Below are 16,325 nucleotides of genomic sequence, written 5' to 3' on the forward strand. Positions count from 1 at the left end.
AAATACTAATTACTATAATATAATTTAATTAAATTTAATAACAATTCAAAAGCAACGGAATTTATATAAACAAATAAACGCATTTATAAATATAAATATATACACTCACACACACATATATATATATATATATATATATATTATATATTAATGTATATATTCTAATTTATTCATATTCTTGTCATCTGTTAACCGGTTCGTATAGGACCATCATTTTATTTTTTCATATAAAAAAAAATCGAAACTAGTTTCCATCCACGAGATCAGCGACCTCTTAGCGATTGATTTAATAATTTATAATAATTATTATCATAATAAAAATAACTGTTATTTTCAATTATATAATACAAAGGCCGGATTTATGTGGAAATTTCGAGACATTTTTCTACATTTCTCTAAATATCTGGAAAATTTTGCAGTAACACAGCAGAAACTAGATAAAATTTGCAACATTCTGTAGGGAACACTTTATACAGTCCGATAAAAAGTTTTGAATAAATCAACTTTGAATTTGATATTTAATATTTGATTTGAATGATTAAAAAATTCGGGATTTTTTTTTGGTTTTTGTCACATAACTCAAATATTTCATATGGAACCACCCCTTTTCAGTTAGATGGGGTGAAATTAGATAAAATTTACAACATTCTGTAGGGAACACTTTTATACAGTCCTAAATAAAAGTTATGAATAAAACGGTAAATGCAATGGATTTTTCTACCTTTCTTTAAATATCTTGAAAATTTGACAGTTGATCAATATTAGTCCTTTGGTTAGACGTTTGATGGTAAAAATGTTTATTAGGAAGTTAATTTACATTTAAATTTCAAATCAAATTTAAATTTCAAATTTCGCGCCAAAACTTATTGCAGCGACAAGTTCATGTCACTTATCTATTCTAGCACATTTTTTTTGACATTTAAACAAAGATGGTGGATTTGGAGAACTAATTTTAATTGCAAAAATTTCGTTATTGTTTGAAAGAAAACAGTTATAAAATGGTATATATTTACTTGAAAATTTATACAAAGGTTGATTCCCCACAATATATATATATGTATATACTATATATGTAATTTTATTTGTGCCAAATGTATCATCAAGTATTTTATTCACGTACCACCGGCGTAATTTATTCAATAAATATTTTTTTATGATTGCATGCTTCGTCGTGCTTTATGTATTCTTATTTCTTAAATATACTGTAGATATATATATATATATATATATATATATATACGTGATTAGAATTCCCAAGTACAGTTAGGCAAACGTATTGTTATTATTGTTCAAATAGTTATTATAATTATAAATTTATAATAAAAAATAATTAGTTATTAGTTTTGTCACTAATTAAATGTATTAATTTATAATTATCAATAATGTACTAAAAAATACTAAAATCCGTTTTGATTAAAACTAGCTATTAAAATGTGATATTTATTTAATACTGACAAAAAAAAATTCAATAACTGTAAAATAATTTTATTATTTTAGTCTTTCTACATAGAACACTCTCAACAGCAAACAATTTGATTTTTGGTGTATAAATAAATAAATAAATAAATTTAATTAAAACAAAATTTCATGATTGCGAAACGTCAAAACACAATTGTCAAAATGTCTATTTTTTTAATACAAAATATAAATTTTATAATATAAAAGCTATTTTTTTATAATATTTTTAGTATGTTATTTGTACCTATATTATTTCATAATCAAATCAAAATATTTAAATGTATTGAGAAGTTTTATTTATTTATTTATTAAAAAAAATATTTTTGAAGCAAAATTAAGCATGGATATAAAATAATAAAGTAATAAATATATTTTTTATCTAAAATAATAAAACACATGAACGGAATATCTGGAATCTGAAACAAAGGTTTCAAGAAAAAAATCTTAAGACTAATTTCTGATAATTTTATCTAATTTCTATTTTTTGTTCTAGGTGGCACAATCAGCCAAAAGTTGCCAAAATGTCTTGGCCCGCCAGCTCATCTATCATCATCTTCATCCTGATCCTTACCACGACTTCTCTGTGCAAACACCAGGACGAAGATCAGGATGATGATCCACTATTTTCCTACACAGTTCCTGCAACAAATAGTTCCGAAAACATCTTCCATAACCAGAAACACGACTACAACCATGTCATCAACCAGCTAAAGCACATAATTTCGGAGAAGATTTCACAAATTCCGAAGAATGTAACCAGGATTGTCCAGAAGCTCAAGAATATTACGCATGTCGACCATGATAAGGGAGTGATGACGACTGTTCATGAGGTTAGTACATCAACTTGTCCGAATGATAAAGAAACTTCTGAAGATGCTACTACTGAGTTGGCAACTGAAAAGAGTACAACAACGATGGCAACTGAAAGAACTACAACAACAATGGCAACTGAAAGAGTTGCAACAACTTTGGCGACTGAAAAAACAACTGTTGATCATGATGAATCAACATCGACCACCAAGCATGATGATCTTCCGAAGCACAAGTTAAGAGCAGATATCACATCCATAGTTGTCAGTATAAACAGTTCTTTAGACAATGTGCAGAATGACACCTGTGATTTGGACGAGAACAACATCTACAGGTTGCCCAGAAATGTGGTTCCTCAACATTACCATTTGAACCTGATCACTTACCTGGATGAGGCCATGAACTATTCGTTTAGTGGACAAGTTGCCATTGCGGTAAGTAAAAATAGATAAACCTTAACGCAAGTTGCAACCAGACTTAATAATAAGAATCGGAATTTAGCAATATTCAGAAGAACATCATGAGTGCTTGCCATGCTGTCTGAACCTAACACAATGCTTTTTCATATATTTTTTCTTAGACTCGGATGTGCATGGTAAGAATTACTTTGACATTTTTTAATATTTGCAAGCTAATCAATCAATATAAAATATCTAAACTTATTAAATATAAATCAAACATGACAGTCTCTAATGTTTCATATAAATATATGCCAATATTATACTTATTATTACAATATAATATATTTTGCTATTATATAATTAATATAAGTATCTCACTTCATTTATCTCCATAGACATTATTTGCGCAAGCATTTTTACAATCTCAATCTTTGTTTCTTAAAATGTTTTTGCCAACCAACTTATGTATACCAATATTTGAAAAAAATGTATCAACATTTTTATTAAATTTATCAATGAATGTGTACTCGAAATCAATCTTCAGTTTTGTGATTCAATCCAGACATTATATCCTTTCATATTTCCGAATTATTTATTTTCAGCTATTCTTGATTTTTTGTTGTAAAAGTAATATGACTTGATTCACATTCACATATTTTATATTCTCCAATTGTCGAGATACTTTTTGAGTGCTGATGCAATTTATTATCTTAGCATCTGGTACACCCTTATTGCCATAATCACATAATTACAATTAATAATATCTAGAGTGAATATTAACTAAACTCGTTTTCTACTTTTATATATCTACTTTACATATTTATTTATATTTATATTTTCATTACGGATACAGGATTATATTTAGTAAGTACAGAAAATAAATTATCTTAATTGAATTAATTACAGTAAAATACAAATATAAAACAATATTAGGCCTAACATTAGTAATATCTAATACAATAACTTGGAAAAAAAAAGTTATAATATTGAAAAAGTCTATTTAAGGCTTGTAGATCTTGACATTCTTATGGTAAAAAAAAATCCTTTAAATATTCGTTGAGCAATTTTTATTTGAGTCCCATATCTGGAAAATAAAAATTAAGAGCAGTAACAAAAAAGAATATAATATGAAAATAATTGTACTAATAATATACTTAGGGTAGAAAAATGTTAAAATAATTTTGAATAAAAATTAGAAAAAGTATGGAAAAGAAAAAAAATAATTTCAACTGTTGGAAAAAAAAGTATCAAATATTATCAGTAGGCATTTCATTATCAAAATATTGTTTGATATCGAAATTGGCAAACTCAGAAGTATTGTAGAAACTTTGGGCTTTTAAAAGTTCAACAATGGCACTATGAAATTGACGATCATTCAATTTCCTAACATATAGTGGGAGTAGATTAAAAAGCTGTACTCCTCTTCCGTCTATGGTATTGAAAGATGTTTCAATTTAAAAGTTGGTTCTTTTATAGTCAAATTTATTGTTTTATAGTAGGAATTCAACATGGAGGATAGGTTGAAGCGTTCAGGATTTTTCTTTATGAATGACAACGTAACTAACTTTTGATTTTAGAATCCCCAACATGAAACAGTTTTTGTTAACTTAGGTACAAGTATGGAATGAATATGATTGTTCCAGGTCAAGTTTTTTTGTAATTGGATGCCTAGAAATTTAAAGACTGAGGAAAATTCAAATTGAATGCTATTGATAGTTAAAGAATTGATCTCATGACCCATCCTATTCACTGTTCGAAAAGAACATAATTCAATACAAAGAAAATTGATGTAAGGGGCTTTTTGCCTAAAGGCAAGTTGCTTTACACATGCAGATTTGTTCGAAATTTGGCGTCAAAATAATCGAAACATCCAGAAAATATTCATTATGTCTGTTATCCAGGTTAGATGTGTTCGTCCAACAAAAGAAATCATCCTGCACGCCCTCGAGCTGGATATCGACGAAAAAACCTCCAAGTGTTGGAAATCATGACCAACCATGTGGAACGCAAACAAAAGTCCACCAACAACACCTTGGCCTGGATCGACCGTGAGAACCTGGTCAAAAGTGCAGGGTACTTGCCAAAAGTCAATGAAACCGCTCAGAACGACTTCTATAGAATTGAACTCAATCAGGAAATGAATGTAGGAGAAACTTATGTGGTGATGATAAAATTTACTGGACTGATTAAGGAGACCCTGTCGGGATATTATAGATGCAGTTATAAGAAGGAGAATGGTGAAAAAGAGTGAGTGGGTGATGGATATAGGGTTAAAAGGTTCAATTTGACCAAATTTTATTTTTTCAGGTGGCTTTCGGTGACCCAATTTGAACCCACAGATGCCAGGAGGGCTTTTCCTTGTTTTGATGAACCTGACATGAAGGCAACTTTTGATATTAATTTGTTACATCGAAAAAAGTACAGGGCTATCAGTAATGCACCAGCTGCTAGCATCACTGAAATGTGAGTAGATAAAAGAACTAGGTATACCTATCCAACTGCCTTTCTGTCTACTTATTTATCTTTCAATCTTTAATAAGCCTCTAAGTTTTCCCTAATATTAAGTTGCTGGTCTATTTCTTCAGGATGGACAATCCAGATTGGCTGTGGACGAATTTCACAACAACTCCAAAAATGTCGACATACCTGGTGTTTTTCATGGTCTCGGATTTTGAAGTTAGGGATGTTACAAAATTTGATTACAAATTTGAGGTCTACGCTATGCCAAGGGCCATCAACCAGGTAAAAAAATATGCAAAAAACTTCTTCGAATTGACTAAAATATTGTAGATCACAGTACTCGCTTTCAATTTAATATGAATTGTATTATCTAATTGCCACTGTTACTTAAAAATTCTTTTAGAGGACATATTTTATATTTATAAATTATTTAAACAAACATGAACACACATATACATGCACACACTCATGAAAACATTTATACACAGATAGGAATTCATATATGCATATATGAAACACAATATTTATTTATTTATTTATTTATTTATTTATTTTAAATATATAGCCCACAGATTTCTTCCAAGAGGACTCAAAAATACAATTATTTTAGAAAATGAATTACAATTAAAATATACACAAAATTACAATATATAGTTATTAACATAAAATGCTTAATATAAAATTACATATAATGCAGAATTTAAAAATATTATTTTATAAACAGAATAAGATAAAATAATGAGATATTGGAAAAGAAAATATAAAGATTAACTTGTGCAGATGGAGATTATTTGATTAGATGAAGTGTTGTGAATATCTATTTCATTATTAATTAGGTTAAAGTTAGAGGACATAAGTAAAATAGGCGAATTTAAGAGTGAATTAGATTTAGGAGTAGGATAATTGAAAAATAATTGTGAACACGTAGATAGTCTTTGAACATTAAAGGATAGCTGATTAAGAATAAACTTATTAATATTAATTATCTAGAGGACAGTCTATAGAATTATTGCAAAGTTTAAATAAGAATATAATTGTACAGATAAATCGACGTGAGGCAAGGGAAGGAATACCAAATTCTTTTAGTAATGTGTTGTTGTCAAAGCCACGTTCAGGGTAAATTTTATATGTTTTATAATAAAGATATTTCAGAAATTTTCGCTGAGCCTTCTCTATCGCATCAGAGTTGTTGATTTGATGAGGATACCAAATAATCGAACCATATTCTAATTTACAAATGTACAATAGAATAGTACATGCAAAGAAGTGCATTGTTAGAATTGAATTGTTTACAATTTCTCAGTATAAAACCTAAAGATTGATGTGCCCTATTACAAATATCAGTTATATGTTCCGTGAAAAACAAACCAGAATCAAATAGAACTCCTAAATCTGAAATTTTATTACATCTATCAATGCTGGTGTTAGAAATTTTATAATCAAAATGTATTGGAACTGCGCTTATGTGAAAAACTAAGAATCTTGCACTTTGATATATTTAAATATAATTTGTTAAAGACACACCAAGAGTGGAAAGAGTCAAGTTGAGACTGTAATAATAAGTAGTCATCAATAGAATTTATTTTGAGATATAGTTTGAGATCATCTGCAAATAATAAATGTGGACAGCTAATAATATCAGATATGTCATTAATAAAAATAATAAATAGTAGTGGACCAAGAATGGATCCCTGAGGAACACCTGAACTGATATTTTCAATTTTGCTCAAGTATCCATTAAGATAGACAAACTGTTCACGATTATGAAGATAACTCTTAAAAAAATAAATAAGTGAAGAATTAAGACCAATCTTAGATAATTTAGTAAGAAGAATGTTATAAAAATACTTGTTAATATGCAAGTTACAAGAAAAAACTATATGTTCTAATTAACATTCTAAATTCATATTGTGTTTTTATTTAAGTCGAACTTCGTAAAGACACATTTTTTATTTCAAACACATATTTTGAGATCTGAAGTACTATACTAAAATTACTTTATTAAAACAAACTAGAAAAACTAATGTGAATAAAGAAAAATTATAATTCGTGGCAGTTCAAGTATTAATTATGATCGTAAGTGCATTTCAAAATAAATACGACAGAAAATTTGTTATAACATATTTATTATAGTAGAATATATCAATATATACAAATTTTGAAAACAAAATGAGCATCTCAAATATGTGTTACTATCTATCCTGTAATATATTACAGTAAAATTTAATATAAATTACATTACTATAGTTAAAAATAAGAAGCAGTTAAGGTCCAAATTTAACGCTTTAGAGGCACCATATAATTCAAATAATCCCTATAACATTTTATCGATTAAATTTATAAAATCAATTTTGAGATTTACAACATAAAACAAAGGCCAGCAATGATAAAAGATTTTTTAGTTTATCGCCTTATTAAATTATCATGAAGTGTTGTAGATAGTCTAAAAATGTTACAATTGGGGCACAAAAGAATTCAACACATGTACTCTTTTAAAAATTCTAATATTTGTCCTTACTTACAGACCAATTTTGCCCTCAGAGAGTCTCCAAACATTCTCAACGAACTGACCCAGTATTTATACACACCATATGCCCTCCAAAAGTGGCCCGTTAAAATGATTGCAGTGCGGAAATTTATGCAGGTAATAAAATTGACAATGAAATGATACCTTATTTTACATCAGAATTATATTTATATTACGTATACAGGATTGAATTTTGTAATTACAGAAAATAAATTATCTTAATTGAATTAATTACAGTAAAATACAACTATAAAACAATATTAAGCCTAACATTAGTATAATTAATTCAATAACTTGAAGAAAAAATGTTATAATATTGAAATAGTTTATTTAAGGCTTGTAGATCTTGAGATTCTTCTTATGGTAAAAAAAATCCTTTAAATATCCGTCATGCAATTTTATTGAGTCCCATATCTGGAAAAAATAATAATTAAGCGCAGTATCAAAAAAGAATATAATATGAAAATAATTGCAATGATGAAATACTTAGGGTAGAAAAATGTTAAAATAATTGGAATAAAAATTCGAAAAAGTATGGAAAAGGGAAAAAATAATTGTAACTGTTGGAAAAAAAAGTATCCAATATTTATCAGTAGGCATTTCATTATAAAAATAATGTTTGATATCGAAATTGGCAAACTCAGAAGTTTCGTAGAAACTTTGGGCTTTTAAAGTTTAAGAATGCTATTATGAAATTGACGATCATCAATTTCCTAACATATAGTGAGAATAGATTAAAAAGCTGTACTCCTCTTCCGTCTATGGTATTGAAAGATGTTCAAGTTTAAAAGTTGGTCCTTTATAGTCAAATTTCTTGTTTTTAATAGAAATCAACATGGAGGATAGAAGTCTGGAAGCGTTCAGGATTATCTTAATGAATGACAACGTAATTAGCAAAAATATATAGGGAACAGTGAGAATGTTAAATAGTCGATAAAATTCCTACATGAGTGCAAGGAACTGAGGGAAAAAAAATATTCTTAATGCTCTTTCTGTATTTTGAATATATCCTTTAAGGATGACGAGAATCCCCGAAATTGTATTCCATATGCGAGATGGAATAGAAATTAGAATAATAAATTTAAAGAAGGCAATTTAAACTAAATTTAGATTTTAGAATCCTCAACATGAAACAGCTTTTTGTTAACTTAGATACAAGTATGGAATAAATGATTGTCCCAGTTTAAGTTTTTGTGTAATTGGATGCCTAGAAATTTTGAGACTGAGGAAAATTCAAATTGAATGCTATTGATAGTTAAAGAATTGATCTCATGACCCATCCTATTTACTGTTCGAAAAGACATAATTTGGGTTTTGTCATTATTGAGCAAAAGATTATTAGAGTTGAACCAATTCGAAATTGACTTCATAACTAGATTTAATTTATTATTTACTTCTTCTAAAGAATTGTACATTTTGGCAGATCGTTTATGTAGATGAGAAATAATAATGGTCCGAGAATTGAGCCCTGAGGGACACCGAGCTTAATATTTTGTTTGTCTGAGATAATTACTAAACCACGATCATTCAGATAAACAGATTGAGTCCTATTTGATAAGTACAATGAAAATAATTCAAGAGATTTACCATGCACACCTTATTTTTCGAGCTTGTTTAAAAAAAATTCATGAGAGATAAAATCAAAAGCTTTGGACAAGTCACAGAAAACTGCAATGCAGAAACTACCATTAATTGTATCAATTGTAAAATTTCAGGTGCTATGGAGAATTGGGGAGCAGTGACTTTTAGAGAGTCTTTACTCCTGTACGATGATGTTGCGAGTGACACCAAGAGTAGATATTCGATTGTTTCGGTAGGTAAACATCCACTTATACCAGTCTAATTATTATTTTTGAATTGCTCAGTATCCAGTACAAAATTCAGAATCCTTTGCATTACCCAGAAAAGTTTAGACAAGTTTTAGTATCTTTAGTGTTATTTTTCCTTTTCCAGGTGATTGCCCATGAACTGACCCACCAGTGGCTGGGCAACCTAGTCACCTTGAAATGGTGGAATGATTTATGGTTGAACGAAGGGGTAACCACCTACGTCACTGGTCTAATAGTGGAGCAAGTGCATCCAGAATGGAACTCTCTTCTGGAAAACACTGCCAAAACGGTCATGAGTTTGCTGGAAGTTGACTCTTTGAAGGGATCTCATCAGGTGAAAAATCGAAATTACACTTTATGGTAATTTAGGTCAGAATTATATTGTTTTTTTTTTTTTTTGTGGTTTAGGTGTCTGTAAAAATTGATAATCCAAATGATATTGGCCAGATTTTTGATTCTATATCGTACAGTAAAGGAAGTATGATTTTGAGGATGCTGGATTTGATTTTGGCTGATAATATATTCAGACTAGGTTTGAAAAGGTATTTAGATCTAATTCATATTTTGCCAATTGCAGTACAAATAGTATAAAAATAAACCCACTTTGTAGACAAATCAGTGCCAGTGACATTTTTATACAATTTTGTTTATAATTCGGAAGTTTATGTTGCAAATTCTTATCTTCAATATTTAGATACTATTAATATTTTGCCAGTTGTAGTACAAATAGTATGAGAATCTACTCACTTTGCAGACAAATCAGTTTGAGTGATATTTTTATATTATTATTCATAGCTTGAAAACTAATTATTGCAAGTTGATACTGTCTTAAGATAAATTAAAGATAATTTCATTATCTACAAGTTCATCAAAGACAGTATTTAGATACAATTAATATTCTGCCAGTTGCAGTGCAAATATTTATTTATTTATTTATTTATTTATTAATTTTACAAGCCGTTGGTATAATATTTAATATTATACTAAGGCTTAAGTCAATATTTTATAGGTTTAATATAATTTAATTAATTATTAGCTATTTTATTACTTAATTTATTTACTATAAACCTATTTATATTTACTTAATTATAATTTTTTTTAAATATAACTAGTTTGTTTGTTACAAGTGTTTTTAAAAATTTAATAAGTAATTTTAATAAGCTTTACAATACTTTTACAATATTAACAAATTTTAGGTTATTTTATGATATTTTAACTAGTATGAGAATGTACTCACTTTGTAGACAAATCAGTTCGAGTAATATTTTTATATTATTTTATTCATAGCTTGAAAACTAATTATTGCGTGTTGATACTGTCTTAAGATAAATGGAAGATAATTTTATTATCCACAAGTACATCAAAGACAGTATTTAGATACAATTAATATTTTACCAGTTGTACTGCAAATAGTATGAGAATGTACTCACTTTGCAGACATTTGAGTAATATTTTTATATTATTTTATTCATAGCTTGAAATCTAATTATTGCAATTGATACTGTCTTAAGATAACTTGAAGATAATTTTATTATCCACAAGTTCATCAAATACAGTATTTAGATACAATTAATATTTTACCAGTTGTAGTGCAAATAGTATGAGAATGTACTCACTAGGCTTTGTCTGTATTCAAAAACCGGTTTTGAAACCCGTTTTTTTGACAAAAATTATGGAATTCGAAAACCGTTTTTTTAGTGAAAAAAGTCGTTTTTCACTGTATAAATGGAAAATGACAAATATAGCCAAATATAAAAGATAGATGAAAGCGTTTTGATTCTTGAAATCATATCGGTTCAATAGCAATTGATATCTTATCAATCTGCAATGGTTCCCAGAAAGGTTTTGTATATAATAATTTAGATTTTTATATCAGTGTATATATTAATTTAAATCAGTGTGATTTCTTCTTGAAGAAGTAACTTCCTCTAACCAAATTTAAAAAAGTTTTAACCTCTAGAAGCGACAAACTAAAGAACAAAAAACTTAGAATTATTATATCAGGTTTTAAAAACATTTAAGCATAATTTGGTCGCAAGTATAAGAGTATTTTCTATTTCAGGAAATTTTGTGAGTATAAACAAAGGACATGTCTAAGTAGCAATTCGACATACGTTTTAAATCATATTATTATTAAACAAAAAATAATTAGAATATTTAAAATTAATTAATTAAAATTGCTCGGAACAGAAATAATAGTTTACCCTAATTGTTTTCAAAACTAAAATTGATATTAACAAGTATGTATCAACATGTATCTAATATTTCTTTATTTTTTTTATGTAATGAATTTTTTTTTTATTTAAATGTATTATTTTTATTTATTCGAAAGCTTTCCTTTTACTATCATAAGCATATTTCATTCTTATATGTGAAAATGATGCATGAATAACGAATAATTATTTTTCAAAGTTATTTAATCAGGATAAACTATTATTTTTTAGTTCTGCTAATTAAATTAAAATAATTTTGTTTACTATCTATAAAATTGAACAATAAATAAATTCAGTCAAATACTACTCTAAATTACACTAAATTTGCGGATAAATTACAGAATGTTTGAACAAAAATTTATTATTTATATAAAATTCGAAAACCGGTTAAAACCGGTTTTTTAGTAAAATGAAAATTCGAAAACCCGTTTTCTGAAATGTCGGTTTTTGTATAAACCATAGTACTCACTTTGTGTGAGTGCAAAAATTTATCATTTTTTCCTTTTCCAGTTATTTATCAGAGCACGCCTATTCAAATGCTCAAAAGGACGATTTATGGAAGCACCTATCAGCAAGTTATAGACAGAAATTGGCCAAAAATGAAACCAAGTGCTCACAGGACGACCTCAAAATTTTGAGCACGGATGATGGCATAAAAACTATAATGGATTCTTGGACTCTGCAGACCGGCTATCCCCTTATTAATGTTAGAAGGAACTATGAGAAAGACCTGCCTACATCACACAGGTAAAGGGTAAAAGATAGTTTTTAAACCTGGATAATATTATTACCATTATCCTTTATCCAGGAGCGTTACTTGTTGCAACGCATGTTCCGAAACCACTCCTGCAAAAATGCAACATACAAAGATGATTCTTCCGACAATAAACAAATGCTGTACGTCCCTTTAAGTTACACCACTGAATCAGAGAAAGACTTCAATAACACCAGGCCCAGGAAGTGGTTGGTCTGTCCAGAAAATATGAAGTACGACAGAAAAGGAATCTGAGGTTATAATATATCAGTTTGGGATTCGATAATAACAGTACTGATGATGAGGAAGTGATTATAATATAATAAGACTGGTGCAGATGTTTGGAAGAATTATGGTGTTGGTGCTGGTGCTGATGAAGATGTCGATTTGCCAGGGACTGCTACATTGAAGGATATGCCGGGGAGGGATCAATGGGTTATATTTAATATACAAATGGCAGGTGAGAGGATGGGTTTACATTTAGAATATGAGGTTTGTTTACTTTTTTTTTTTTACTAAATTCTGAAAGGAGAAGTTTGGGTTTTCGCCATAAAGTCTGATTTGCTTGAATTTTTTTCACTATATGATTTTTTTTTTTTTTTAATATTTATTTATTTTTTTATATATATATATATATATATATATATACAACATTATTTTCATATTTCAGACAGAGGTGTCTGGTATGAGAGATTATGAGAACAGTTTCCATATTTTATATATACATTTCATTTGACTATAATATCTATTTCATTAATATAATATCTATTATAATTAAAATATCTATCTTTATATATAACTCTTCAGTCTTCTTTGTCTTCAATTTCCTTATAGTATTTCTTTATTTTTCTTTTAAAGTTATCGTCATTATTGGTCATCTTGATATCGTTTGGCAGTTCGTTATATATTTTGCTAGCGCTCCATATGACATTTTCTCTAAAATTCTTCTTTCTATTGTGTTTTATGTGAAAATTGTTGTGTTGTCTAGTGTAGTGTTCATGTATATCTTGATTTATGTCTATTGTAGCACCTATTTTAATTCGGTTAAATTTCATTTTGTGTATTAGTTTGCATTTCTCTATTTTAATTATGTTATTTAGTGAATGATTATTTGTTTCTCTCTGTAAGTATTTGGTTGGTGTTAGATGTGGAAAATTATATGCCATTTTTGTGGCTTTATTCATTAATCTCTGTATGTCATTTAGGTTGGCTTTAGTTGTTTGGCTCCATGTTGTTATTCCATATAAAATTATAGGTATTATTTGCGTTTTAAAAATCAATATTTTATTTTTTTTGCCGAACGAGTGAATCCTTTTCAGTGCCCCTGTTAATGTTCCTATCTTTCTTTTTATTTTGTTTATATGTTCTGTCCATGTCAATTTTTTATTTATTATTAGTCCTAAGTATTTTATGCTTTCCACTTCTTCTATTTCTCTATTATTTACTTTAATATTTAGTTTAGTGTTTTCGGTATTTTTTCTATGTTTTGAAATATATGTAATTTTGTTTATCGATGTTAATTGTTAGTTTATTTTCAGTTAGCCACTCGGTGTAAATTTTTATGTCCATGTTTATAGTATCTTCGAGTCTTTTTTTATCCTTTTCTGCATATACTATGGCAGTATCGTCAGCATATAATATGTATCTTTCCTTTAATTTTACATCTTTAAGGTTATTGGTGTATAACAGATATAATAAAGTTCCTAATACAGAACCTTGTGGGACTCCACAAGTTAAAATTAAAGTCCTCCACTTGTGAAATTTGAATTATAAATTTTTTTTTGTAAATAACTCTATTTGTAATGATTGTAATCTATGTTGAGGAAAAATAACCATTTTTAAAAAACCTTGAGGGCGTACTGTTTGTACTACAATCTTGTAATTTGGCTAAATACTAAAACAAACTTTTTTCTGTCATACAACCTTAACAAAAACAGATTATATCATCTAAAACATAAATGTTCTTGATTACTTAACACAAATTGTAATTGTAAATTGTAAATATTTTTAGGTATTTACAGAGTGAATTACGATTTGCAAAATTGGGAGCAATTAATTTCATATCTTCAATCAGAAAATTATTACAAAATACACATTTGGAATCGAGTACAACTCATTGATGATTCTCTGGACTTGGCCTGGTAATTTATTTATTTATATAATGTAGAATAATATAAATAATAATAAATCTTCTTAGGACTGGAGATCAGAATTATTCTGTAGCTTTAAAGCTGGTCTCATATTTGAAACAAGAAACAGAATATATAGCTTGGAACTGCGCATTAAAAAATTTGGCCAAGCTTAAAAAAGCTTTGATGTACGGGGATGAGTTTCCTCTGTTTGAGGTAATAAATGATTAATTATCCTAATTTATAAAAAAAATTGACAAAATTTTAATTATATATTATATTAACTGTTTGAGAATACAAAAGAACAAGAGCAAAATTACTAAAAACAAAGTCGAATTAAAATTCTTGTGCTGTAAATAGTGTGAGAGCTAATATTATTTTTATCTGTATTCATTAAAGTACTGGCGGGGCTAATATAATATTTCACTCACTCATCTATGACTAATATTTTGTATTTATTATTTGCAGAAATATATAAGCCAATTTATATCACCAATGTATGAACGATTGGGTGGTATTTCTCATCAGTTAAAAATCAAAAAGGGCAAATCGGCAGAAAGAGAGAATCTTACAGGTTAATATATAAAATTATATATATATATATATATATATATATATATATATAGTATGGTATCAATTGTATTTTTTACAAAAGTTTTAAATCCAAATCTACCAATGTATTTCAAATATCATTCTTATCATTTGCAGACCATTCTCGGCCTGAAGACATTGTGAAACACCGAATCCTGATCTCGTCCTGGCATGCAGATATGCAATTTCAGATTGCAGACAAAAGGCAGTATCGTATTTTGAAGAATTCATGAACGCTCACAAAACTAAAAGTGACAGGGCAGCTGTGTGTAAAGGACCACTGTGTAATATTATAAAATAATAACTCAGAATGTTTTATTCTTGTGTTTTTTTTTTCAGGATTCCTGCAGACATTGTGTCTATAGTTTACTGTACTGCTGTTCGATTTTCAGACCAGTGAATAAGAAATAGGAGTGAAACATCTGATGATACCAGAAGAAAAGGTACGTACAGACATCTAGTTGTGTTATTTACCAGAAAATGGTTATTCAGTTTTTTATCCTGCAGGTTTTCACAATCATCCTGTGGTCAAACTTACCGCAACAAATAAAAAAATACTGAAAAAATTCTTCTGTATCATTTGAACTTTTAACAGATGAATGTACCACCAGGATGTAGAGAACGTAACATCATCTAGTGCTTTTGAATTTTTATGGAATTTAGCTGAAGATAGTAATCTGGCCAGACGCAAGTTTTGGCTATTTTGAAGGCTTTGGCTTGCACTACGGATAAAGATAGAGCTCTCAGGTATTGCAGATTCATCAATTGTCCTGAAAATGTTGTAAATTGTATGGAAAGGTTTTGGTTGTCTGAAATTTTTACGAATTGCCTTAAAACATTGTAGATTGACTGAAAATGTGGTTGCAAAATGTAGATGTTGAAAAACGTTTTTTTAAAATGTTGCAAATTATCTGAAAATGTTCTAAATGTTCTAAAAATGTTGTAAACACTGGAGAAATGTGAAAATTGTCTGAAAACGTTGAGAACTGTATGAAAATAATGTATATATTGTCTGAAAATGTTGTAAACAATGTGAACATGTTGCAAATTGTCCAAAGAGATAGCTTCTTAGTATTGTAATTAGTCAAAAAGCTCATTACAGATTCATTTACCATATATTAATTTTTTGCAGATATTTGAACGCTTCTTTAGA

General features: G+C 28.2%; 2 protein-coding genes across 2 annotated transcripts in view; one reads left to right on the forward strand and one right to left on the reverse strand.

Moving 5' to 3' along the window:
• The window catches only part of LOC113389826 (RNA pseudouridylate synthase domain-containing protein 1-like), a 2,784-nt gene extending 2,137 nt beyond the window's left edge, over positions 1–647 (reverse strand). The window contains 1 exon segment of the mRNA XM_026626830.1: positions 643–647. Within this exon segment, the coding sequence (XP_026482615.1) occupies positions 643–647 (5 nt within the window).
• A 287-nt stretch (positions 648–934) lies between these two features.
• LOC113389827 (aminopeptidase N-like) overlaps positions 935–16,325 on the forward strand; it is a 24,649-nt gene continuing 9,258 nt past the window's right edge. Inside the window, 6 exon segments of the mRNA XM_026626831.1 lie at positions 935–1,001; positions 1,952–2,702; positions 4,571–4,641; positions 4,644–4,916; positions 4,977–5,132; positions 5,255–5,411. Coding sequence (XP_026482616.1) covers positions 1,980–2,702; positions 4,571–4,641; positions 4,644–4,916; positions 4,977–5,132; positions 5,255–5,411 — 1,380 coding nt within the window. The 5' untranslated portion in view covers positions 935–1,001; positions 1,952–1,979.

This window comes from Ctenocephalides felis, unplaced genomic scaffold (assembly GCF_003426905.1).
Source record: "Ctenocephalides felis isolate EL2017-DRISC unplaced genomic scaffold, ASM342690v1 CF-g0.4_SCAFFOLD_03573, whole genome shotgun sequence".
Lineage (NCBI taxonomy): Eukaryota > Metazoa > Arthropoda > Insecta > Siphonaptera > Pulicidae > Ctenocephalides > Ctenocephalides felis.